This window comes from Pelodiscus sinensis, chromosome 6 (assembly GCF_052426305.1).
Source record: "Pelodiscus sinensis isolate ZL-2025 chromosome 6, ASM5242630v1, whole genome shotgun sequence".
Lineage (NCBI taxonomy): Eukaryota > Metazoa > Chordata > Testudines > Trionychidae > Pelodiscus > Pelodiscus sinensis.
The window spans coordinates 116,759,444-116,786,395 of record NC_143057.1 but is presented as its reverse complement, the minus strand read 5'-3'; the positions used below and the strand labels follow the sequence as shown (position 1 = coordinate 116,786,395).

Here is a 26,952-nt window from a genome sequence, read left to right as displayed (position 1 = left end):
TAGCATCCTCATAGCTGTTCAGTGTTTGAAAGGCATCACTATGGAGGGGGAGATGGCGGTTCACAGAGGAATGGCTTTGAAGTAATTGGAATGGAACTGGGGCTTTGTTTATGCTGGGATTTCCAGCCACAGCTATTATGTAGCGGCCCTAGTGTAAACCCACTAGTATATACAGGTAATGCCATAATTAACACTATGGCAGCTTAAACTAGGGCAAACCACACACATCCATATAAATATGGATTTATAGAGAAACACGGGTGGCCTGTTACTGATGGCTGTGACCAGGGCAAATCATCTGTGCAGACAAGTTCTGGGCTAATGAAAGCATCCAAAGTGGAAGCCCTATTGCCTGAGACCTGTAAAGCTATACTGGACAAGTCATAAGAATGGGAGCTGTAGGAAGTGATCCTGCCTGAGAGGTAACTAGGTGATATAATGGACAAGCCTGCCCTAATTTCAGTGGTGGTGGACATACTCTGTGGGCCAGTGAGTCCTGTGAAAAAAGTGGAAGAATCCCAATTGCTGGAAGTAATCAGAACTAGAGGCAGGAAGGAAGATTGGCTGGATGTTGACAGGTGCTGACTGTGTAAATCACTTGAACATATAAAATTGGGGACCAATTCTGACTCAGCAGTGGAAGTGGTCTGAAGGATCTAGTAAGCTTTTTCCATCACTAAATTCTGCCTTTTTTTTTTTTTTTTTGGCCCTGAATCTACTGTGTATGTGTAAGCAAAGGGAGACAATGGCATTAAGGTCACTTGCCAATTATGCAGAATTTCCTGGGTTCCTTTCCTTTGTTCTACTCATACATTTCCCCAATACGGCCTTGTCTAAACTAGCACTTTTGTTGTCAAACTTTTGTTCGTCAGGGGTGTGAAAAAACACCTCATAACCAACATAAGTTTCACCCCCAGAAGCGCCAGTGTGGACTGCACTACATTGGTGGGAGGGCTTCTCCCGCCATCACAGCTACCACCACTTCTTGGGGAAGGTATAATTATGTCAACAGCAGAGCTCTTTCCCATTGCCATAGCTCAGATACATGGGAAACCTTAAAGTGGCGCAACTGCAATGGTATAGCTATAAAGTTCATAGAGTAGGTATAGGCTTAGTCTCAGTCTAGACTCCTTGCCCTATTCCTTTGTCCTTGATTTTTCTCTATTCTTTCTCCCCTCCTTCAACAAAAATCAAACTGTCTGTTCCTTGCCAAAAAAACAAAACAAAGAAAGCCACCAACCCACAGTGACATTCTGTCATATAAAGCAACACCCTAGTATTCCCATATTCCCATGGTGATATAATTATCCTATGTTTTGTGCAAAGCAAACCCTGTAAGGGATCCTTCAAAAATCCTGATCTGTTGAACACTAAAATCCTGTGGGATTATATGTGCTGTCACTGTATCAAAAGTTATGGATCTTGACTATGTACCAGTATTTCAGATGTGTTTGCTCTTGGGGTGACACTAGCCAGCACATTGTGCATGAACCGTTTAAGATAATGGCCCATTGAGACACATAATAGGCCATGGAAAAAGCTTATCCCCGCCTTATGGACTTTCTTGTGAAGTTCTAGCTAGGATATGGGTATGATTCACCAAAGCATACAAGGACTTGTGATCATGTGAAGCTCATATGATACTAGACTTCATCTTGTGCCTGTACTTTTCCATTAACTGTGCTGGGGACTTTTGTGTGGGATAATGAAATTCCCTCCACATGGCAGAAACTATAAAAGGGGAAAGCAACATTATCACTTGGCCTCACTCCCCACCCCATAACTCAACACCTAGAAACACCTTAGGAATGAGGACTGAATTAGAAATGTGGTCCCAGGCCAAAGAGATGTCTAGCCTCCGTATGGAAGATTGATGGACTGTTTGTACCATCAGGGTGAAACTGTTTAAAATCAGATTGTGATTTTGTTTTATTTCTTAGGTAATCTGCTTTGATCTGTGTACTTATTGTTATAATCACTTACAATCTAGCTTTCTGTTGTTAATACATTTGTTTTATTTTTTTTTTTTACCTAAAACAGTGTGTTGCGGGAAGTGCAAAGGGAAATCTGCTCAGGACAGGGAAATCTGTATTGTTCCCTCCACATTGAGAGGTGGATGGGGAGGGGATGACCTCATAATAAACTTAAAATTAGTGAGGTTTTTGACCAAAGCAAGATATTACCACTGTGGCATCCCCAATTGAGGAATTGAGGGGAATTTACTGAAGCCTCTCTACTGTAGGTTCACAAATGGCAGGCAAATGAATTAATGTAACGGCAGCTGGGTGTGCCCTAGTTGTATATGGCTGCAAAAGTACAAGACATGGAGAGAACTGCAGCTTGTCACAGCCCCACAGTGTAAGAGGATGCCCGGATTGATATGCTAGGAGGAATGCTGTCTCCTTGCTGCTGGGCATCTGCATCAGAAGAATCCCAAGAAATGGGAGGGCATGTGACACCTTGAACTGTTCATTTGTGTCTCCCACTAGCTACATCTATATGTCACCCTTCCACTGCAAGACAGAAGATTGGCCTGAATGTTATAAAAAAGAAATAGTTACAGGAGAAAATTAGATGTTGTTGCCTGACATACCATAGACTCCTAGGGCTGGAAGAACCTCAGGAGATCATCAGGTCCAGCCCCCTGCCCAAATCAGAATCAACCCTAACTAAATCATCCCAGCCCGGGCTTTGTCAAGCCGAGATTTAAAAACCTCTAGGGATGGAGATTCCACCACCTCCCTAGGTAACCCATTCCAGTGCTTCACCACCCTCCTAGTGAAATAGTTTTTCCTAATATCCAACCTAGACCTCCCCCACTGTAACTTGAGACCATTGCTCCTTGTTCTGCCATCCATCACCACTGAGAACAGCCTCTCTCCATCCTCTTTGGAACCTCCCTTCAGGAAGTTGAAGGCTGCTATCAAATCCCCCCTCATTCTTCTCTTCTGCAGACTAAATAAGCCCAAGTCCCACCAGCTACTTCTATACTGCAGCCTTCTTCTGCAAAAGCTTATGCAAATGAAGCGCAGAGTAGAATATCGCCACACTTCATTTGCATAATTAATTAGCAGCCGTTTTTGCGCAAGAGGCTTTTGCACAAAAAGGAGCTGTGTAGATGGCTCCTTTTTGCTCAAAAAACCCCTCTTGCGCAAGAGCCGTTCTTCCTGACTTAGCACTTGTCCTTGTCAAACCTCATCAGATGTCTTATGGCCCAATGCTTTAATCTGTGTAGGTCACTCTGGACCCTATCCCTGCCCTCCAATATATCTACCTGTTCCCCTAGCTTAGTGTCATCCGCAAACTTGCTGAGGGTACAATCCATCCCCTCATCCAGGTCATTAATGAAGATATTGAATAAAACTGGCCTTAGAATCGATCCGTGGGGCATTCCACTTGAAACCGACTGCCAACCAGACATCAAGCCATTGATCACTACTCATTGGGCTCAATAATCTAGCCAGCTTCCTATCCATTTATCCAATCCATACTTCCTTAACTTGATGGCAAGAATATTGTGGGAGACTGTATCAAAAATTTTGCTAAAATCAAGGTATATCACATCCATTGACTTCCCTATGTCTACTGAGCCAGATACCTCATCACAGAAGCTAATCAGATTGGTGAGGTATGACTTGCCCTAGGTGAATTCATGTTGGCTATTCCTGATCACATTCCCTCTTTCAAGTGCTTCAAAATGGATTCCTTGAGAATCCCCTCCATGATTTTTCCAGTGACTGAGGTAAGGCTGACTAGTCTGTAGTTCCCTGGATTGTCCTTCTCTTTTTTGAAGACAGGCACTACATTTGCCTTTTTCCAATCATCCAGGCTCTCTCCCGGTCTCCATGAGTTTTTAAAGATAATGTCCAAAGGCTCTGCAATGATATTTGCCATCTCCTTCAGTACCATTAGAAGCATTAAATCTTGATCCATTGATTTGTGTATATCTAGGTTTTCTAAATAGTTCTTAACCTGTTCTTTCTCTACCAAGGAATGCCCGCTTCCTTCCCATACTGCGTTGCCTAGTGCAGTAGTCTGGGATCTGACCTTGTCTGTGAAGACAGAGGCAAAATGTATGGTGCATGCATGATATTGATTCCTTAAGAATTCCCAGTTAACACTCTGAAGTTGAATAGGGTTCTTGTCCCAACATCAGGCCCACAGTGAGGCTGTGACAGGCTGTAATTCTCAGAGAGAATTCTAACAATAGAGTCACAGCTCCTGTCTGATCCTTTAACCAGGCTGGTATTCCTGCCCAGCATATGTTTTTTCTCTGCCCTTTCCCTGCCCCCACCGCCTGTGTGCTCCACTGTTACTGCAGGTCAAAACCATCCCTTCCCCCCACCACTCAATTCATTCCCCTGCACCAGCCCTTCTCTCTCCCTCCTCCCATCCATCTCAAATCCGGATTAGGTGGAGGGAGCTGGGAAGGGAATCTAGTAACCAAAGTCTATCCCATTAAATCCTAATGCCCAAATTGTATTTTATAACTAATCTAAAAAAGAGAAATCTGTAAATCCTTCATTACTCCCTCTGGAGAAGAGGAATGAAAATAAAGGGGGAAGGGACTATGGATAATATATATGAGGCAAGGTTGTGAGTATTGGTGTGCATAGAAGAGAACTGAAAAGGAACCCTAACAGCCTAGTAGAAGATCATTATCATACCCTGGATTACTGCTTAGAGATTAAAATATAAAACTCATATTCAGTTTTATTTGTATCTTTGGTGTGTGAATAAAAAGTCTTTGTTTGAATACTTCTTACTCCTATTGTTGTGCTATTCATTTCAATAATAAATACTCAGCTAGCCCCAAGTAGCCCACAGCCATCATCCTACCACATATTAAAAGAATGACTTGTTTGGTGTGAGTAAAGCAAAATTTGAGTTTACAGATAGGAGATGGGTTAACTCCATGTCTCAGGACAGGACTGAGGCTGCACTGAGGATCAATTTATTGGCATTTGATTTAGCAGGTCTAGTTACCATTGGGGTAACACAGCACCAGCCAAAGTTTATCACTTTTGACAACACAGCTCTACTCGGCAGAGTGCGTGTGTTCATGTATATAGAGTTTGGTTCTGAAGCCTTTTCCACTCCTCAGCTCATTCTTAGTGGTCAGGGGAGAGTTCGTTCAGATGGGGCTTACATATGGTGATTCCTTTTCTTCAGAAGCAAATCTGGCCTTGGACCATCTGCTCAGCAAGCTCCATGCCTCGCTTTTAGGAGCCCCATCCTGAAGGCTGCCGTTTTCATGGTAAGAGCAAGCAGCAATTAGTGCTCCACACTGGTCCTTTTGCACAAAAGTTTTTTGGAAAAAGACTTTTGCCCGAACGGGAGCAGCATAGTATTTCCGCAAAAGCACTGACAATCTTACATGAGATCATCAGTGCTTTTGCGGAAATTCAAGCGGCCAGTGTAGACAGCTGGCAAGTTTTTCTGGAAAAGCAACTGCTTTTCCGGAAAAAGTGGCCAGTCTAGACACAGCCACATTGTATGAGCAGTATGGGAAATCTGAGGAAGAGTGCTCTATTTCAAAATAAATGCTGTGTAGACGCTCCCTGTTTCAAAATAAGCTTTTTCGAAATAAGCTATGCAACTGATCTAGCTCAATTTGCGTAGCTAATTTCGAGTTAAGCCCTGCAGTGTAGATGCACCCACAGAGATGGGAGCAGTGCCATGGAACTGTAGGAATGAAAAGGGACTTAACAGTCCCCTGCACTCATGGCAGGACCAAGTGTCATTTAGACCATCCCTGACAGATGTTTGTCTAACCTGCTCTTAAACATCCCCAATAATGAAGATTTCACAACCACTCCGGGCAATTTATTCCAGTGCTTAACTACCCTGACAGTTATCAAGTTTTTCCTAATCTGTGTCTACACTGCACACTAATTTCAAAATAATTTATTCAGCAGGCTTCCTACTCTGACTTCTGTAACCCTCATTGAGGAGTAAGGGAAGTCAAAGGAAAAGTGTTCTTCCTTTGACTTCCTGCTGTGTAGACAGTGCCAAAAGCTGAGTTAAGCTACTTCGACTTCAGCTACACAATTAAGGCAGCTAAAGTTGCATATCTTAACTTGACTTTAGCCTGCAGTGTAGATGTACCCCTAATGTTCAACTGAAACCTCACTTGCTGCATTTTAAGCCCATTGCTTCTTGTCCAATCCTTAGATGTTAAGGAAAATACTGTTTCTCCCTCCTTCTTGTAACAACCTTTTAGATACTTGAAAACTGTTATCATCCCCTTTCAGTCTTCTTTTCTCCAGACTAAACAAACCCAGTTCTTTCAGTCTTCCCTCATAGGTCATGTTTTCTAGAACTTTTTTGTTGCTCTTCACTGGATTTTCTCCATTTTGACCACATCTTTCTTGAAACATGGTGCCCAGAACTGGACACAATACTCCAGCTGAGGTTTAAACAGTGCAGAGGAGAGGGGAAGAATTACTTCTCATGACTTGCTTACCACACTCCTGCTAATATATCCCAAAATGGTGTTTCCTTTTTTGCAACAGTGCCACACTATTGACTCAAATTTAGCTTGTGGTCCACTATGACCCCTATTTTCCCTTTTCACAGTACTCTTTCCTAGATAGTCATTTCCCATTTTGTATGTGTGAAACTGACTGTTCCTTACGGAGTAGAATACTTTGCATGTGATCCCGGTGAATTTCAATCTATTTTCTTCAGACAATTTTTCCATGTTGTCCAACTCATTCTGAAATTTTAGCTTGTCCCCTAAAGCACTTGCAATCCCTCCAGCATGGAACTTTGTAAGTGTACCCTGTGACATTATCTAACTCACTAATCAAGCTATGGAAGAAAACCAAGTCCAGAACTGAACCCATGCTGACAGGTGCACTGGGAGTGTAGACAGATATGGGGGCAATGGATTAGGAAGTAGCTGCACTTGTGGGATAGGGAGGGAGAAGAGGGTTGGGTGGAGAAGGCAACAGCATGGGGGTGGGGGTGTGTTAAGGGTGTGTGTTAAGGGTATTGCTGGGAGTCAGCCCGCAGCACTGGGGCAAGGAGGAAGTAGTAAAGGGTGAGGGCTGGCCAAGCCTGCTGGAAACGTTTGTATAGTGGGCGTGCTGCTGACAGCTACTGAACCCTGTATCTGAGGGAAACCACTTCAAGCCAGGAGGCGCAGGAGCACCCTTCTTTCCAGCTCCTATAGGGCTGGCTCAAGACACTCCCCGCCCCCGTTCCCCCAATCCCTTCAAATCCACTAACTGAGCCGGAGTGCCCAAGTATCTCCTCCCCACGCCATGCTCTCTCCTAGCAGCGGCTGCAAGGGGCCGGCAAAGGGAGCGCCTCCCAGCTGGGGGTGAGGCGGAGGAGCAGCCACGGGAGGTGTCCTGTTACACGGGGAGGGTGGAGGGGCCCGCCCAATTGTTCCGTGCCCCAGCCTGACTATCTCGCTTCCCCCGGGCACGGGACACCCGTGGGGCAGCTCACGCTGCTTCCAGCTGCCCCCGGCTGGCTCCCTCCCACCCGTGCCATGCTTCCCCCAGCGCTCGGCTCGCTCAGCCGCGGGCGGGCTGCGCGCCGCGTGTTTGGAAAGTTGCCGGTTCGCGTCGGGGAGGGTGTGACCAATCTGATCCGGGAGCCATGAATAAATTAACCAAATCCCATCTGGCCATGGGTCAGGTGACTCCCCATGCAACTCTACTTTCGGCTCCTGGCAGCCACGCACGCTTCACCGGCAGCGCTAGGGCGCCTCGCAGTTACTCTTCTCGCTTTCCTTGCTCCTTTCTCTCCAGCTCCCTCGTTAACGTGCTTCGGCTCTCTTTCCTTCTGGAGGAGGGGCGCCAAGAAGCTGTGTGCATCTGTCACCCCGGCTCTGATTGGCGCACGGCCAGCGGCAGTGGGAGAAAAAAAAAGGGAAAGAAAGAAAAAAAGAAGAGATCCTGGCTTATTTAAGCAATGAGAAGCTCTGCTTTCCTGTTGTGCATTGGGATTGTATGCTGCAACGCATCGAGGGATTTTGCACCGGTTGCAAAGGAAGAACCTCTGAAAGGTAACACACCAGCACCTCTTGGTATTAGAGCAAAACTTCTAGGGTTTAGTGTCTAGTCCATGCGTTGTCAATGACACATCTGATCCACTAACTTAGCGCATGGACTAGACATACAACCACAGTGAGTTTCTAGTCATGCATGTGTCCCACTTATAACTCCGTGTTGGCTTTAACCTTTTCTTTGGCTGTTACACCTTTGTGTACTGATTATTAAAACTACACCTAAATGGACTTTATGTTCACAGTTCCAGCTTAATCTAATGGGTTAATTTAAGTGGATGTCTCCTGCCAACAACAGATTTGAAGGGAATGACTACTGGGAGAAAAACAACAAATGGTCGGGTAGCACTTTATAGACTAACAAAACGTGTAGATGGCTATAAAGTGCTACCAGACCATTTGTTGTTTTTTTTCTGTAACAGACTAACTCTGCTACCCTCTTGAAGCTGCTGGGAGAAGTTGTTCTCCCTTACTGTGTGATTTCCTTCTAAGCATTTGATAAGACTAGTGTGTGGAAAGTTGGCACATGCATTGGAAGCACGGGGTAAGAAACAGAAGTAGCCCTGTTCAGTAGAGCTAAGGCTCTCTAGGAAATGTATGGAAATTCCCCTTGCCCACTTGAAATATTTTATTTACTCTATATAAAGTTTGCTTAAAGATTCTAGTTAGCGAGTATAGCAAGGCATAAACAATGCCCTCTAACAGCATTCCTAAGTGTCACTTCTTTCTTTAGAAGCCTAGATACAGGAAGCTTGTTACACACAGAATCCTAGAATGGAAGGAACATTGAGAGGTCATCAAATCCAGTCCCTTGCACTCATGGCAGGACCAAGCACCATCTAAACCATCCCTGACAGGTGTTTGTCTAACCTGGTCTTAAAAATTTTCAGTGATGGAGATTCCACTATGATGGAGATTCTACTATCTCCCTAGAAAATTTATTCCAGTGCCTAACCACCCTGGCATACCGCAATTTGTGTATCTTTTCCAACTTGTCTTTGGGAGGATGCTTTTCCAAAAATTTGCACACCAAATTTCAGAAAAACCTTCTCTTTCAAGCCATCTCTTGTTCCTCGTGAAAGGAAGTTTATAGGGATGGCGAAAGAATGCGGCTGAGTTCCTTAGACACATCATAGCTTTTCCAGGATACCAAAGGTATCCCGGAAAAGAGGTGCAGTCTAGACGTTGCCCCTGACAGGAATTTTTCCCTAATGTCCTAAACCTCCTTTGCTGCCATTTAAGCTCATTGTTCCTTGTTCTATCCTCAGGTGTGCAGGAGAATTCTTTTCCTCCCTCCTTGTTAACAACCTTTTAGATACTTGAAGGCTGTTCTCATGTCCCCTTTCAGTCTTCTCTTTTTCCCATCTAAACAAACCAATCTTGCCTCATAGGTTATGTTTTCTAGACCATTCATCATTTTAGTTGCTCTTCTCAGGACCTTCTCCAGTTTGTCCACATCTCTGCAGTTCGTTCTGTGCATGGGTTCTCATGAGCTCCAGCATCCCGGCATTTGGTAACATGACAGAAATAAGGAAAATGGCATGTTGTGGTGATAAAAGCCATGTAATCTCATGCTAATGTGTGCTTGCTCCTCCGAGTTAGCTGTAAGACTCTGGTAGGGCACAGTCCTCTAAAGCAGGTATACTTTCACTGAAGTCACAGGAGTTGCCGGAGGGCTGACTTCCCCTTCATTTAATATAAGCTGCACTAACAGTAAGACTAGACACTAATTTTGAAATGAAATTGAAACAATAACACTTCTTGCTCCACAAAAACCCAGTTGTTCTTCCCCTTTACCATGTGAACTTTAATTGGAGGGCAAGGATGAAGGCAAATTCTGTAATGCTTTTTCAAAACTGCCATCAAAGTCAATGGGGATTTTGCATTAGCAAGGACTGCAGCATTTTCAATGATATTTAGATTTTGGAAGGTCAATGCATTTTGGTCTGGTTGAGCTCTTGAAAGCCAATCAACATTCTCTACCCTGCATTACTGATTTACAGTGTAATTAAATCAATAGCAGAGCATCCCCTCCATATCCTTTCTCCCTCCTACAATGTCTGTGAATTCCAAATTAAAATGCATGTTGTTTGCTCGCTGCTACTGTGGTTAGCAAACTAAAGTGACTGGGCAGCTCACCAATCTGTAATCAGGATAGTCTGCTGTACTGTAGGAGAACCTGGCTGACATTCAGTTACAGCAAAGCGACTGAAGTCCCAGTCTTCCATTAAAGACACCCCAGGCCTCAGCAACTTTTGGATATTACTGAAGAATCTGCTTTCCAAAACTTTAGAAGAACATTGCGTGAAGCTTCTTGATTTGACACAACAAAAAACAGTGGTTGAGCTGGGAAATTCTTCTCTGCCAGATGTCTAATAAGTGGGGGTACTAAGTGTCTGACTTTGAATTGCTTGTAGAGGAGGTATACAAGGGCATTTAAGGGAGTGGAGGTATCCTCCTTTTGCAGCTGTCTTGGAATCTTTCTGCTAATTGGTCGCTTTCAGCAGTATCTATAAATGTACTCTAGGGTTTGAGCCAGAAATTCACCACCCCTTTTTCAAATTGAGGAAGTGGAAAATCTGTTTTCCCATCTCCCAGCCTTCATTTGATGAGAGAGAGACTGCAAACAAACTCTTAAAACAGGTTCTCAAACTTCATTACACCATTTAACCGACACCCCTGCTGGGTGTGTTGTACTGTCCCATCTAGTAGCACTGTGACCACTTACAGAGATAATAAGTCTGCTCTACAGCCTTATCTAAGAGCCAGGTGGCTTTTAGGTCATGCAGTCGAGGCTCATGCACTAAACTCCAGAAGCTCCAGGTTTGATTATGCCTGCTGTCATTATGACGACACTCCTCTTCCAACAACAAAGGACTGTGGCTCAGGATCAGGCTTCAGCCTCAGGTCCAGCCCCGGCAACCTAATTAAAATGGAGTTGCAACCCCTAGTTTAAGAACCACTGTCTTAAAATACTCCATTAAAAATGATGCCTTGCACCTACTTTGGTGAATAAGGTCTTAAAAGTTGTAACCATACAACATTGCTGATCTCTCTCTAGATGATGTTCCTGTGCTGCTGAAGAAAGGAAAAGAACTTGCACAGGCTCAAGGAGTACCTGTGAAGTTTAATCTTCGCTCCTCCACTGCTCCAGAAGATGAAGGCTGTTCTCTCTCCATAGGCCAAGACAAATGTTTAGAGGACTGTAAATTCAACTTGACAGCTAAAACCTTCTTTATTATTCATGGATGGACGGTAAGCGTTGGGATGTATGTAGCCCTAGGCACTATTTAATTTCCGGTGTGCTAGTTAATTGGGCGGCACAAATGACTCCAACCATATTAGGACTAGAAAGAGGCAAACCCTAGAAGCAGTGTGTGTTGGGGGGGGGGAGGGAGGATCAAGTGCCCAGAGGCAGAAGATTTATTGGGGTCCTACACATTTAGGCACCTCACATCTCTTGGCTGCCCTGGAGCCCTGCCCCCTTTACCTTCCCTTTGTCCTACCTGGCTAGAAACTGGCATTGTGGTAAGAGTTGCCCAGGGAATGTGAGGCACTATGGGAAGCCATATTGCATCCTGCAGGGAAGAGATATTGGAGGGTCCTGGGCAGCTCTTACCAAAGCCTAGGGCAGTGGTCCCCAAACTGCAGGGTATGCCCCCTGAGGGGAACACGGGGCGGGGGGGGCGGAGGCAAGCAGGTGAGATTACCACCCAAACCTCCTGTGGTTCCACTGAACCCTAGCCCAGCTCCCAGCGCCTGCCCTGGCTCCGCTCCCTGCTGCAGCTTAGCAGCACCTCTGGTTCCCGCTTCTGGCCTGACCACAATCCCTGACCTTCGTTTTTAGGAGAGGTGTGCATCACGGACCATGTACGGGGGATGTATCTGAAAAAGTTTGGGGATTCTTGGCCTACCCCTGGTGACCTTATGTCCCATTTTTGGCCTCAGATGGCCCAACTTTTTTGGCAAAAATGGTAAGAGCAAAGAGGATGAATGCCCAGATGTTCCAAAAAAGGGTTTTGGAGGATGGGGGCTGAATGGCCAAGATTAAGCCAGTACTGCGCAGGGGACAAGGGGACTTGGACAAGTGGTTCAGGCCAGCTCTGCCGAGAGGGAGGGAATACTGGCTTAGGCCAGATCCACGTGAGAGGTGGAAGGGGTTCAGGTGAGTGGCTTGGTTAGCTCCTAGAAGGGGGAATACACTTTCCAACACAGGCTCCATCTTCTGACCTCAGGAGGAAGCAGAGGGGTTGGGGAGAGGAAATGAGGAGCAGGGAAGAGGGCCAGATTGCCAGTATTCCTGTGTGGCCCCCAAATTGGCCAGGGGCCTGCGAGTGTCCCCCCAGTCTGGCCTGCCTGAGAGAGAGGCGCTTCCACCATGTTGGGCTGCTCTCCCCAGCAGCCAGGCCGGGGGTGGAATGGAGCTGCTTCTACCTGAGAGAGTCTGGCTGAGAGGCAGCAACGGCCCATTTCCTGCCCAGCCTTGACTGCCAGGGACAGGGGCTGAGTGAACCGGAAATATACCGCAGTCCAAAGGGGCTTTGGCTTGCTTACCCCTGTCCCTATCAGCCGAGCCTGGGCAGAGAATGGCTCATTGCAGCCTCCCAGCCAGGCTCTCTGCCAGGGTGAATGGCTGAATGTGTGGGAGTAAGGCGCACGGAGAGAACAGAGGCCCCTTCTCACCCCACAAGTAACATGGGGCAGGAAGAGCATGGTGGCCCAGGCTGCACTTAGGCAGGGGGAAGCAGGCCTCACTGGGCAGAGAAGAGATGTGAGAAGGACACGTCCTCCCCTTTAGATTGTCCCCTCACTCCCGTATGGGGAAACATAAATCTGTGGTCAAGAATATACAGGATACTATACTTTGTGTTCTGTCCTCTGCAGCCTCCTAGTACTTGTGCTTGAAGGCCTAATTAGAAGCAATGATGCAATGTTGCAGGTACTAGGGTTGCCAAATACTTTCACAAAAAATACTGAACATGGCAGGAAAAAAATTGGTTGGGGGGGGGGGGGACAAAAAAAAGGGGGGGAACCAAAGTTGAGTTTAAAAAAAAAAAAAAAAGAGAGACACTCCCCACTATATGCGGCAGGGGAAGAATATCCCAAGCAGCCTTCTGTCTGAGGAAAAACAGAAAATACCAGACATTTTACATGTCTGGTATTTTCGGTTTTGTTTTTTTTTACTGGACAGAGGCTGCAAATACCTGACACCAGGCAACCCTAGCAGGTATTCATAAGAACTCTGCAAAATCATATTGGCTAGCCAGTGTGTTTCATCCTCGTTTTGTATCTGAGCCTCATGAACTCGACTGAAGAAACCTAACGTTTTAAATGAAAGGTGTGCAAACACATTGCTGTTACCTCGGTAAAAGTTCTGCTCTTAAAGTGCTAGATGCAAGAATTGGTACCCTGTGCAAGCTGACCATGTGTATATTATAAAGTTTAAAAGGCTAACCTAATGGCATGTGTGTGTCCCGCTTTCTAGGACCAAAAAGAACTAATTTGATCTTTTGTAGATGAGTGGCATGTTTGAAAGCTGGCTGGGCAGCCTGGTGACTGCTCTTCAGAAGAGAGAAAAGGATGCTAATGTAGTGGTAGTGGACTGGCTTCCCCTGGCCCATCAGCTCTATACCGATGCTGTGAACCACACACAGCTGGTTGGAAAAGACATTGCAAGGCTGCTCAACTGGTTGCAGGTAAAATTGTACGAATGGTCCCTGTGGGGTAGTGCATGTGGGAACAGAACAGGGGCCAGCTTTAGCACTTCTGCAGTGTGAAAGCAGCTGGCCTAATTCATGACCTCAGTTCAGTAGCTTGGTCCAGCACAAAGATGACAGGACAGAGTCAAGCCTGGTGTAAGCGGGAGCAACCCTGAAGCGATTCCATTCCTGCTTTGTGACCCTGCTTGCATCAGGATTGGAGTCAACCTGTGGAACTCCTTGCCAGAGGAGGCTGTGAAGGCTAGGACTATAATAGAGTTTAAAGAGAAGCTAAATAATTTCATGGAGGTTAGGTCCATAAAAGGCTATTAGCCAGGGGATAAAATGGTGTCCTTGGCCTCTTGTTTGTCAGAGGCTGGAGAGAGATAGCAGGGGACAAATTGCTTGATCATTGTCTTCGGTCCACCCTCTCTGGGGCACCTGGTGCTGGCCACTGTCGGTAGACAGGATACTGGGCTTGAAGGACCTTTGGTCTGACCCAGTACGGCCATTCTTATGTTCTGGCCAGCGGGCTGGCCTTACCTGATGCTACCAGCAAGAGCAGAGGTGCAGTGCTTGCTGAATGTAGAGGTTAATCTCCATCAACAAGTGAAGAGTCTCCGGCCCAAGTTTTCCAGACGTGACCAGTGACTGAGTGCCTCCATTTGTGGATGGCCAGATTGAGACTCTTTGGGCAGGTAGTCAGAGGGGCTGAGCAACAGCACTGGAACCAGGAATGGGCAGAGGGGAGGGTCCCAGTTCTCCATTTTTTTTTTTTAACATGGGTGTAGTTTGCGGGACTTGGGCAACACTGGGGCTCCCAAAACTGCCAGCTTCAGGCAAACCCAGAACAGTACTTGGTCAATTCCCCTGCTGTGAAGTGCAGCTCCTGTTGGTGCCACTCTGTGCCTGCCCAGGGCTGGTAGTTTTGGTGCCCAATATTACCCTTACTCCCCAAACTATGCCCATATTAAAAGAGTGGGGGCATGGCCCCCTGATGCCTCCAGGTTCCAGCATCACCTGCATTTAGATTCCAGCACCCTTGGAGCTGAGCACCTGCAGATCCAACTGACTTCACTTACAATTGTAAGTGCTCAGATCTTAAGGGGGGGGGGAAATCAGGCTCAAGATGTCCAATTAGCCCTCCCAAAATCAGTACCATATCTGGCAAAAATAAGAGCTAACCTGGTAATGCTTCTACTAAGTTACTGAACTTTGAGGGCTGCAAAGCAAAACAGAATGCATTGACTTCCCTCATCATCACTCCAGACAGTTTCTCAGAGAACACCGTTCCTGTGACTGAAAGTTAGAAACAAGAAGGGACCAGCTAGTCTCCAAACTACTGAATGATTTTGCCAGTATCTTGAGAAAACATAAGAGGCATGATCCAAATGTCTAGAACTGAATTAGGCAGTTGGAGTCCCTCTGCCTAGATAGAGTTATCCACTCTCTTGAACACATAACCAAACTTAATTATTTCTGCACTTGCAGGAAAAGCAGAACTTTCTGCTTGAGAACGTCCACTTAATTGGGTACAGTCTTGGTGCCCATGTTGCTGGGTATGCTGGTAACTATACACATGGGACAATAGGCAGAATTACAGGTAAGGCTTTCGTAAAGCTACCACAGTGCAATACTTTTGTCCTTTTGCAATATCAGTGGGGTTGTCAGAACTTCAAAATCCTAGCTGCCTTGTTGAGATGTCTTACTCTGGGTTTAATAATGAAAGTATCCAACTATTTTCTTTTGTAATTCTCCAGTCGGACACTCCTCACTGATGTTTTTCTTGCATGTTAAGTAGGGCTGTCAATGTGTAGATGACTACACGATTAACCGATAAGCCTGGGCTTATTGGTTAATTCTGTCAATTACACACATTCACTCTCTCGACAGCAAGGGTGGGCAGGCAGGAGCCAGTGTCCAGGGGGAGCTGGCTTGAAAGCCGGTTCCCCGTGAGCACCGGATCCGCCTGCCCCTCTCCCACTCTCACCCTGCTGCCTCTGATAGAGAGGCAGCAGCACAGAGGGTGAGGTGGGCAGGCGGGAGCCAATACGTGCAGTGAGACATCTTTTAAAGCTGGCTCTCTGCGCATGCTGGCTCCGCAGACCCACCTGCCCCCCCTTGCTGCCTCCTGAGACAGAGGCAACAGTGGAGGGTGGCAGGTCTCTCTCTGCAAGTGGGGCCAGGAGCACACTGGCTACTGGCCCCATCCCCAGGGACTATCGAATAGTAGTGTAACCACATTAAATTTTAGCGGCTACACAATTATTTAATTTCACGATATCTAACATCCCTAATGTTAAGGATATTAAACTAAGGCGATTGATCCAATTTCCGCCTCCCACTTTTAGGAAAAAAAAAAAAAAAAAAAAAAAATCCCTTGGGAACTTGTATTAGTCCTGACACTGTCTCATGAAAGTGAGACTGCTGGCACTCACTGGAATCCGGTCCCAACTGAACATTTACCCAAAGGCTTTCCGTCCTGATTTGACACTTCTGCTATCAAAATTCTACTTTAGGCCTGGTTTACGAGCTAGCCCAGGGCTACGTCTACACTGCAAGCCTCTTTCGAAAGAGGCTTTTTCGAAAGATACTTTTGAAAAAGCCTCTTTTGAAAAAGAGCGTCTAGACTGCAAGCAGTACTTTCGAAAAAGCAAGCCGCTTTTTCGAAAGAGCACCCAGGCAGCCTGGATGCTCTCTTTTGAAAAAGCCCTGTTTGCATTCAAGAACACCTTTTTTTGAAAGAGCACTTTCAAAAAAAGGCGTTCTTCCTCGTGAAATGAGGAGTACCGCCGTCGAAAGAAAAGCTGCGTTCTTTCGATTTAATTTCAAAAGAACGCGGCTGTAGTCTAGACGCAGGTGAAGTTTTTTCCAAAAAAGGCTACTTTTTTTTCGAAAAAACCCTGCAGTCTAGACACAGCCTAATTGAGGCAACAGTTTGCCTCCCTTTTGGCCAACATCAAATTTTAAACTCTGCTCAACTTTTGTGAAAAGGTACTTTGTCCCTCCACAACTAAATTCCTAATAAAAACGAGTAGTCCTGTGGCATCTAAGAGTAACAAAAATATATAGAATCATGAGCTTTCGTGGGTAATACCCACAGTGCTATTGGTTCAGAAGGCCAGTACTCTAAAGAGAAACTTTCACCTTTCCTTGTGGAATGTCTTGGATCTTATATGGATTATTTGGAAACATGGTGAGAAAAGGACATTCCTTGCAATAAAATGTATAGCTTAATTACCTGTTATCCTTAGTGTAAGAGATCCATCTCCCCATAAATATTTGCAAAAAAAAAAAAGTATAAATAATAGGGAAGGCATTTAAATAAACTAAATATTTTAAAATTTGCACCAAAGATCACAAATTCTCAAGTTAAAGACAATTCAGTTAATCTTTTTTATTAGACAAGTAAAAGAGGGCAGCAGATAGTAGCGGCAAGTAATCAGGTCTCTCTCATTTTAAAATGACCGAAGTACAGGATGGTTCGGACAAAACATTCTGGTTTTAACCCATCTTTAGTTCTGAGTCTTATCCAGCTATTCTTGTCTAGACCTTATTACTGTAAGGGAACTTCCTACTGTTCAAGGTATCAGCGTGACTAATAGGAATGTTGGATCCCTTGAACATTGGGAAAGGTGAATTGTTCAGCTTCTGTTCACTGCCTCTTTCTTCCCCACTAGTCTCTCCTTCACCAACTTCCCTTCTGGATGCTACCGTAGTTCCTCTCCTGTGCAGAAAAAGTGCATGCTTCAAAGACTATTCTTCCCCCTCCCATACTGATGAATCTGTCTCCACATCACATGCCTTATGTCCCTACGCAAAAATCTCGGCTTCCCTAGAATTTCTCTCGCATTGGAGGAAGGGTATTCTCACAAAGCTAATTTAACTGTAAGATCCTTTATTAAAAGGCCTGGTGGTATAGAGATGCAATTTAAACAGGGTTAAACAGGCTAAATAAGAAGTTATTACATCTAATCAGTAACAAAATACTGATAAGCATTTAATCAAGATGCTTAGGGTGTACCCAGGGATGCTTAGACTCATATTGGTTGGCTTCAGTGTGGTCAGGCAGGTATTAGCAATGAATTCTTTAAGGGTTTACTTTTTTACGCCCTTTAATAAGAGCTGTCTTTGCCAATTACTGATGCCAGCTAAAAACTAATTTGAGACCGTTCACCCTTATTTCCAGTCTTAGTACAGATAAGCTTTACAACCACCTTTCTCCAAGGCCTTTCCTCCCGTCCTTGCTGATCAACAGTTTTCCCTAGTGCACCTGGATTCACATAGACCCTAATTTTTGAGATAGCATTGGTATGTGGTGTGCGAAGATCCATGTTGGCTCATTTTAAGACTGGGAATTGGTCTTATTTAAAATCATCTGCAGTCACCTCCATTAGTCAGAGGCTTGCTTTTCAGAAACTTCCCTTATTCATTAGTCTTGCTTTGAACCAGCCAGCCTCCCTACTTATAATTCCTTACTTTCAAAGCCTCTCTTTCTTGCTAAATAGGGCCTTTCTTTACACCACATGTCTTTAACCAAACTTAAACTAAACTTTAATTCTCTGTTGTAATATTCATCCTACATCATGTGAAGGAACAGTAAAGTGTCCTACAGTGAAAAGGCCTTCATTTATGGCCAGTCCTTTGCCACCTGGGTCCAAACCCCAAAAACCACTGATCACTCACTGCTCCTATTGAAATCCCAGGTCTAGCCCTTAATGTTTAAGCACTAACAGTAACACATTTCAGAACTTGTCTCAAACACGAACGCTCTCCTTTCATGTCATGAATAGTGGCTAAACATACATGACCAGCAATCAAATACCTCCTGGTACACCACATGCTTGGGGGTGCCGTGCCATCGGACCCCTCCACTACGGACTGTCACACGTGCGTAGTGGTTTGAGTGTCCAGCAACATGGCGATTTCACTGGTTTATTTTGGGCTTCTGTTCTTTGCATCATAGCAGCAATTCTGACGAAATGCCCCTAAATAACTTGGGCAGATTCCAAATATTAATGCATGCTCTCGTTCCACATAATGTTGCTTGAGTGAATGTTTTTTACTCGTTTTTCTAGATTGCATTCTGTGGGGCAGGGTCTGATTGCATAACCTTCTGCTAGGGAAGTACCAAGCACGTTTTTGGCTGCTGCTATGTTGTGCGTTTTCCTTAACAGGGTTGGATCCAGCTGGCCCTATGTTTGAAGGAGCTGAGCCTCATAAGCGCCTCTCCCCTGATGATGCAGACTTTGTGGATGTTCTTCATACATTTACGAAGGAGACGCTGGGTGTCAGCATTGGGATCCAAATGCCTGTGGGTCACATTGACATCTATCCCAATGGGGGAGATTTTCAACCTGGGTGTGGATTAAGTGATGTTTTGGGAGCAATTGCATATGGGAGTAAGTTCTTATTTTTCCTATTTAATAATTGCCTTTGCTGGGAGGGGTGGACAATAAGAGACACCCACATTACATAAGCAGGTGTATTGGAATAATGCATACAACCTAACGAGGCAATTCTCCATCTGTCTTTAGATTTCCCCCTTCCTCCCCCCCCCAAATCTGTAAATTTTGCAAGTCCGGTTTTAATCATCATCAGCTAAAAGACTAATTTGTACTCCAGACCATATTATATGGGCTCTGAAGTCTTGTTTTCTGTCTCCACAGCTAAATGTGTTTGAACAAAATTGTCAGCTTTAAATATGTTGTAATATCTTGTAGTTTATCTGTTTTTTGTCAGACTTAACTTGTGTTGAATTCCAATTAGTCTCACTAACTCTTGCAGTAAATTGGAGCTCTTGGGATGGTGAATGCTAAATTGCTGAAGTGTGTCTTACCACCACAATCTTTTCTGTTGAGCTAGATATTGGGAATGTTGTTAGATGCGAACATGAGCGATCTGTACACCTCTTCGTGGACTCCCTTGTGAACCAAGATAAGCAAAGTTTCGCCTTTCAGTGCACTGACTCCAGCCGTTTCAAAAAGGGAATCTGCCTGAGCTGCCGAAAGAACCGTTGCAACAGCATTGGCTACAATGTCAAGAAAATGAGGAACAAAAGGAACAGCAAGATGTACTTAAAAACCAGAGCTGACATGCCTTTCAAAGGTAGTGGTTTTTTTTAAAGCTACTGAGATCACAGCTTTAGAATATATATTTGTCAGATGAATGAGCTTTCTTCTGGTTCAGAATGCTTGAATTTAGATTTAGTACGGAGAGCTTTTGAGTAGAAACTAAAATATTATGGATGTACACAAAATGGTGACAATAAAAGCAACCTAAAATCTGCCTCATAGTAGCAAGACAGCAACTTTTAATATTAAGCAAGAACACTAAAACACTCCCCGCTAAAAGAAATGTTTCCTGTACTACTTCTGTGGGAGGATGCTTTCAACCGTGTTCCTCTATGCAAGAAATGTGTGGGCGAAGTAGAAAACTATGATTCTGCCACCCCACAAGGCTGAGGGAGCATTCCAAGAGTGGAGTTCCATCTGTGGCTGAGTAATTATCTGCTTTCTATTCTGAGTTAAGGCTCCTTGGCACCCCTCGAGGCTACCTGCATGGGTGACCTTGTCTCTGACAACTGGCTGGCACCCTCTTGCAGACCGTGACTTATCATGGAATAATCAATACCCTCTATTCACAGTCTGGGCACTGTGCTTATCTCTTTTCAGTTTACCATTATCAGATGAAAATGCACATCTTCAGCTACAAAAGTTTAGGAGAAACTGAACTCACATTCTCAGTTACCCTTCATGGCACCAATGGTGATTCTCAACCTCTCTCTCTGGAAATGTAAGTCAAGTGCAATGGATTCATATCCCTGTTTTTGATGAGAATGGTGGGAAGGGCTCATGGGACTAGAAGCGACAGTAAGGTACACTTGCACAAGAATTATTGCTATAGTTGCCGCTAAGTCTAATATCCAAAGATTTGCTGAATGTAGTAAAGCAGCAACCTATGTACTGGTGGATTTTATTCTTGGGGAGATGAACTGCCACATAGGGAACAGTCTTCCTTTCCAGTACACACATTCCTGGGCTGTTTCCTCTTTTCCTTCCCCACCACTAGTCTTACCAGAGATCTCTCCTCTCCCCTGCATGATGGAGGATTTTTAATGTGGTTTGAAAACATCCTCCTCTAGTTTGTCTTTGGCAAAAAGCATTCTTCATCCTGCAGGATTACAAAAGGAGTGTATAGCTCCTTCAGCCCATCCTTCTGACAATAAGTAAATTGTAACTGCATGTTGCCTTAGAAGGTGATGGAAAAACGGAAGAAGCCAAAAATGAGATCCCCCTCCCCACAAGGATAACACTAAACCAGACAGCTACTTTCTTTAATCAAACCAGTAGCAAACTAGAAGCATGATCATCAACTGCCTGATTTGAATACTTGATACATGACCGAACCTCTCTTTTCCCAACACCAGAGTTTGAGAAGTGCAATAGGTCACTTCATTAATGAGGAACAAATGCTGAGTTTGTCTGTCTTTCAGACTTGAGCAAATTGGTGTGAATTCTACTAATCCTTTCCTGGTCTATGCGGAAGAAGACATTGGTGACCTCTTAAAGATCAAGCTCACTTGGGAGGGATCTGCTGTATCTTGGTATAGTCTGTGGAGAAATCTCAGAAGTTACTGGTCCCAACCTGATACATCTTCCAAGGAGCTACAGATCCGACGTATACGTGTGAAGTCTGGGGAAACGCAACAGAAGTGAGTAGAGCAGTACTTTTTTGTGGAACACTCGTGGCTTGGGGTGACCTTGAGACTTCTGAATCAGTTGCGTTCAGATTTGTCAAAGACAGCAAGAAAAGTAGCTAGCTGCTGTTCAGTGAGGGAACTTCGATGGTTCAAGCAATGCCTCAGTTAGAGGGCACCCAATAGCATGGTTAACAGAAGTGAATTTCCTGCCTCTGTCAGTTTAGAGACCAGGCTTTCTGCAAAACTAATGAATTCACAAGAATGTACGTGCCGTGTCAAGGACTTTGGCTTCCTACATTACCAGTAAAGCACTAAACTAGAGGAGGAAACTATTTTGAATGCTATGCAGCAGCAGATTGTATGGATATGTAAAAAACAAATCATGTCAGAGCAACCTGATAGCTTTCTTTGATACGATAACAAGCCTTGGGGATAAGGGGGAAGTGAGAAATGTGGTATTCCTAGATTTCAGTAAAGCTTTTGATACAGTCTTAAATGACCTTATAGATAAACTAGGGTAATACAATCTAAAATGGTTGCATAACTGGTTGAATAACCATTCCCACAGGAGAGAAAAAAACAGCAAATGGTCTGGTAGCACTTTATAGACTAACAAAACATGTAGATGGATCATGAGCTTTCGTGGGCACAGCCCACTTCTTCAGATGACTGGAGTTATGAGTAGGGGATTTGAAAATTCAAAATAAATAGAAGGGAAATGGGGGGAGGGGAGGGAGAGAATGATGCTCTGGGGTGGGACCTTAAAAGCAGGTTAGACAACAATCTGTCAGGGATGGCCTAGATAGTGCTTGGTTCTGCCATGAGGGCAGGGGACTGGACTCAATGACTTCAAGGTTCCTTTCGGTTCTAGTGTTCTATGATTCAATGAAAACTAGAACTCTAGAAGGAGTGGTGCAATAGCATTCTAGAATTAGAAATGGCCTGTATCTGACAATCAGGTTGTTATAGAATCCCTCATAGCTGTAAGCAGTGCTGTAACTCTTGCTGACCCCTCTTATGGCTCTAGAAAATAATGATGGCCATGTGTTCCATTTAGAAGTTACTTTCCAAAACGCATAAATAACTTGCATCAGTTTGTATGTGCAGTGTCTCCATGGCTTTTGATCTTTTCCTATCAGGTTAACTTTCTGTGCAGAGGATCTTCAGCTGACCAACATATCTCCTGGTAAAGAGCTTTGGTTTGTGAAATGTAGAGATGGTTGGCCAACAAAGAACCGAACAAGGTAAGGTTTAATTAAATGGTTCTTTTTTGAAAGCCCATTGTCTAAGGCATTAGGCTATGTATAATGAAGACAAGTCTAACAAGATTGACACTAAAATTTCATTAAGAACATCTGTTGCATAATTCTTCCCACTTACAGTCTTGAGCAAGAAAACTTAATAAAACTGAATGGACTCTTAATTGCTAAAGGAATACTGAGCTAGCATATATAGCGATATATAACATCTTCTACAATGGAAGTTCTCTAATCTCTAGTGCACCCTCCCAATCAACTAGCACTGGTCCTGCAGCGTGACTTTTAATCCATCAAGTGATAAGTAGTGAGGATTTGATAACTTCCAACTATCCTCTGTTAAAAATAGTTCAATTTTGTTCCAGATCACTCCATTGACTTCAGTGGAGTTATACTAGAGGTGAACTTGGGCTTGACATCTCTTGGACTTGTTTTAAAGTTTAAGCTATAAAAGAGTCTGTTGAACATTAATGAAAATGCAAAATGTTAAAGCTTTTGCAAACACTGTAACAAAGCCCAGTGTCAAAAGTCTGCTTGTATAGTTACCTCAGATGGCAAAATTCTGGCTGAGAGCAATATCAGATAGTGTCTAGTGCTGGATTTGGAAGAAATAATGAATTGCTCTTAATGTTGCTTCTGTGTGTATTAAGGAATTTCCTAAATAAAATTATGTGCAAAGGCTAATGTTAAATTCTCATGGCAAAGTAAATGGAGAATGTAGTAGCGGAAACAAATATCAAGAGCTATGCGAAAAGGTACAAAGGCTGGCTGTGGTAATGCACTTCCTAGCGATGTCTACAGAGCAGGAGGAGAGCTCTCTTGTAGTGTAGTTTCACTCCTGGAATTGCTGCTTTGGAGCTGGAATCTACCACCCTTCCTCATATGATGTAGTACTTCACTCAAGTAAGCAGATGAGTATAAGTGGATGGACAGAGTTATGTCCTCGGGGTATCTCTAAAAATTAAACACCTGTTTGCTGACTTGGGTTTGTGAGACTTGGCCTAAGGGATGCCTAATTGTGGTGTAGACATTCACATTTGGACTGGTGCCTGGCTCTGGGACCCTGCAGAGGGGGAGATGCCAGGACTGACTCCAGCCAAAGCGTGAATGTCAATACCCTTATCCTGGGACAGCTGTCATGGACCAACCACAGGTGTTTAATTGCAGATTTCAATCCTTGAATACAATTACGGGTGCAGGCTCTAAAGACAAAGATCTTAAAACATATCATTGATGTCAGTTAGCAATTAATCTATTTGCCTTGCACCACAGTCCTCTTCAAGTTTTGTTCCAAGTGTAACATCCACTTGGACAGTTTGAGTTCCCATAAAAGGATCCAGTTCTCTGAAAGTTATTTGTAGGCAAAGGTTCCAAAAAGAACACAGTACTGAACCACACTTAGTTTTCAGCCTCCCTGACATGTCCTGGGTTTGTTTTACTAGCCCTTGTGTTACAATTTTGAACTTCTAACAAAAGAGCAATCATTGCATGTTACCAGGGTATATCTTTCACCCATGTCTCCCCCATTCTTTCCTTAGATCAGAAAAACCTTCAGTGCAGAATCAAAGCTGAAGACTTGCACAAAAGGATCTAACTATCCAAAACACAGAGAGAAAACTACTGCAGAAGATTACATAGGTGAAGAGACATTTATGTAAAGTTTGTCTGAGTACCACTTATTATTCAGGATAGAGAACTTGGTCTTGTTGAACAGATGTAGGCAATATTTCTGGTGAGGAGTGATCCATATGCTTTCAGTTGCTATCCTAAAATAACTTATTAAAACTACTAAACTCACCCTATTTGGGTGAATCTGGTTTATGTGCATTAACCTAATTTTCCTGATCTGTGTTGTGCTCTGCATAGTCTATTCCTAATTGTCCCAGTAAACTGGAAATATCAACAAAGTTGAGATAAATCTGTGCCTTGGTTCTAGTCTGTGTGCCATGGAAGTCAATGGAAAATGAATTTATCTGATTCAAATAGTTCATGACTAAGCTACTAAGAATGCATAACAGTGTGTATAGCTTAGGAGATACTACAGGATCTTAAATTGCACTAAAGGATGTGGAAGAATGAGTAGACCAAACCAGTGAAGTGTAAAGAGACAGAACACAATATCATCTCTGTCCTAACTTCCATCTTCTCTCCATCCTGTTCTTTGCTTTTCCCAGAGACCATTACTGTACCTCTGCCAGATATTGTAGTACACATGACTAATAATGTAAAAAAAGTCCAATACTCCCTCCCCCTCTGTTCTGTAGAGAAAGCAGATACAGATATGTACTGAAGTTATTGGCAGCTACACTCCGTTAAAACTGTTTCCTGAAACATCAGTATTTTATTTAAACAAGGACTGTCCAGTACTTCCTTCATGCAGATCTTATCTGAAGAATATAGAAGGGTGCCAGCCATTTACTTACTGTATACTGGGAAGGTATCTGTACTGCCTCAGGCAAACTTGACATCATTCAATAATATGTATTTTGAGGATGTGTTCACATATGCAAACTCAACTTGAATGCAGCAAGGCACGTTTTAAGGTTGCACACTCATGCACTTAACAAGGTTTAGGTACTCATTTAACCTACAACATATAAATACACTTCCCCTCCACTCCAAATTGTAAAGATATTTTTATTACATAATTCCAGATAAACTTGTTTTTATAATGGAATTAATCTATTCCACTTTTCTGGGAAACTAATGTTCTGAATAGGCCAGATGCTTGTAGGTAGTCAGTCTGCTACTGTACGTGTCTAGGCCAGAGGTGACCTGACTGTTTGTTTTTTCAGGGGTGGGGGCATTTTAATATGTTTGGGATTACTCTTGGCTTGGATGTTAAAGTGCAATGCTTTCTATACACACACCAAAGCAGCAATGCTGCCTGATGCATTGAGTTATGAAGACCATCATCATCCAGGTCTCTTGCTGAAAGGGTCAACAAAGGTATTTCAGTCTGGCTTCTTTCTTAGTGTCTCATTCCAACCGAAGTTAAAATAACCATAGTCATTTGGAGAACAGCATGATGTTTGTCTTGGTTATGTACAGTCTTCAATAATTGAAGCCTCTGGTAACTATCTGTGATTTGTCACCATGCCATATATTTATACATGGTCTTGAAGCCCTATTTGTATATTATGGTTTTTGTATGACTTGGAATGCTATTTATTTCTCAAATGTACATATGTAAGTTTAAACCTTGTTTGGAGTAACAGTTTTTATAAACTTTAAGCAAAAAATAAACAAGTCTCTTGTAGAAATAAGTTGCATAGTTTGTAATTCTGGGAAAAGAGAACACCTGGTTTATGCCTATCACAATGACTAGGAAAACTATGCAGGTCAGACACTGTTGACAATGAAGCCATCGAGAACAGGATGTGGTTAACAAATATGCAGGCCAGAATAAATACTGTGATCATCTAGTTTGACCTCCTGTCTAACATACGCCATAGAACTACCCCAAAATAATTTCAACAGTTTATCTTTTAGAATAACATCCAATCTTGATTTAATAATTCAGTGACAAAATCCATGACAACACTTGGTAAGATGTTCCAATGGTTGGTTACTTACTGTTCAATTTGTGCTTTTTTTCTAGTCAATTTGTCTAGCTTTAATTATAGTGAACATAAGGGTAAGACTAGCCACTGGAAATGGGCAAAACTTTCTAGTGAAGGCAGGCAAGGGTGTATAAATTCTACTCTCTCAAGTGCAAAGTGTTCAATACTTTAGTGAATGTAGCTGAGGCTCTCTTTTACTGTTTTGTCTGCATTTAGACTCCCTCACTCAAGTGAAGTTATGATTGTTTTAAGAACAAAAAAGCATGGTCTACAAAAGTTACTGCAGAAGGACAATTCATGAGACTATAGCCATTCTAAACACCCTCATTTATGTTCCTCCAACTTTGTCAATGGGGTGACCTTCCTTTTGCAAAGGAACTGTAAGTTGAGTGCAATCTGGACTCGCACATCTATGTGAAGAATTACTGCTAATCAATTGCAGGGATTAAAGTCAGGGATTATAATATGATGTCCTAATGTATCATTCTGAGATCTTTAGCAATCCAGGAATTTTCAAGATCAACTTACTAGGAAAGAAGTTAGCTAAGAGTTACTGTTTTCAGCCAAGACTGCAGTTTCTTCCTCCATCTCTTAGCCTGGCCCACTTACAAACTGGTGCTGAACTAAAGATCTGAATTTCTAATTTGGCTGGGTAGCTTCCCTCTAACTACTTACTTTGATGGGTTGGGTTTTTTGTATTTGGCTATGGAGA

General features: G+C 43.6%; 1 protein-coding gene across 2 annotated transcripts in view; it reads left to right on the top strand.

Annotated features, from left to right (window-relative positions):
* The first annotated feature begins 7,552 nt into the window (after positions 1–7,552).
* The window catches only part of LIPG (lipase G, endothelial type), a 30,999-nt gene continuing 11,599 nt past the window's right edge, over positions 7,553–26,952 (top strand). The window contains exons 1-10 of one of the 2 annotated variants that reach the window (XR_003086869.3): positions 7,553–8,020; positions 11,082–11,275; positions 13,537–13,716; positions 15,211–15,322; positions 18,897–19,121; positions 19,585–19,827; positions 20,394–20,514; positions 21,215–21,433; positions 22,561–22,665; positions 24,216–24,315. Coding sequence is in view for 1 of the 2 variants with exons in the window: in XM_006136736.5 (XP_006136798.2) it covers positions 7,927–8,020; positions 11,082–11,275; positions 13,537–13,716; positions 15,211–15,322; positions 18,897–19,121; positions 19,585–19,827; positions 20,394–20,514; positions 21,215–21,433; positions 22,561–22,665; positions 24,216–24,249 (1,527 nt within the window). In the remaining variant the exon portion in view is untranslated. Of the gene's footprint in view, positions 8,021–11,081; positions 11,276–13,536; positions 13,717–15,210; positions 15,323–18,896; positions 19,122–19,584; positions 19,828–20,393; positions 20,515–21,214; positions 21,434–22,560; positions 22,666–24,215; positions 25,957–26,952 lie in introns of those variants that run through there. The other variant, XM_006136736.5, reaches the window with a different exon arrangement.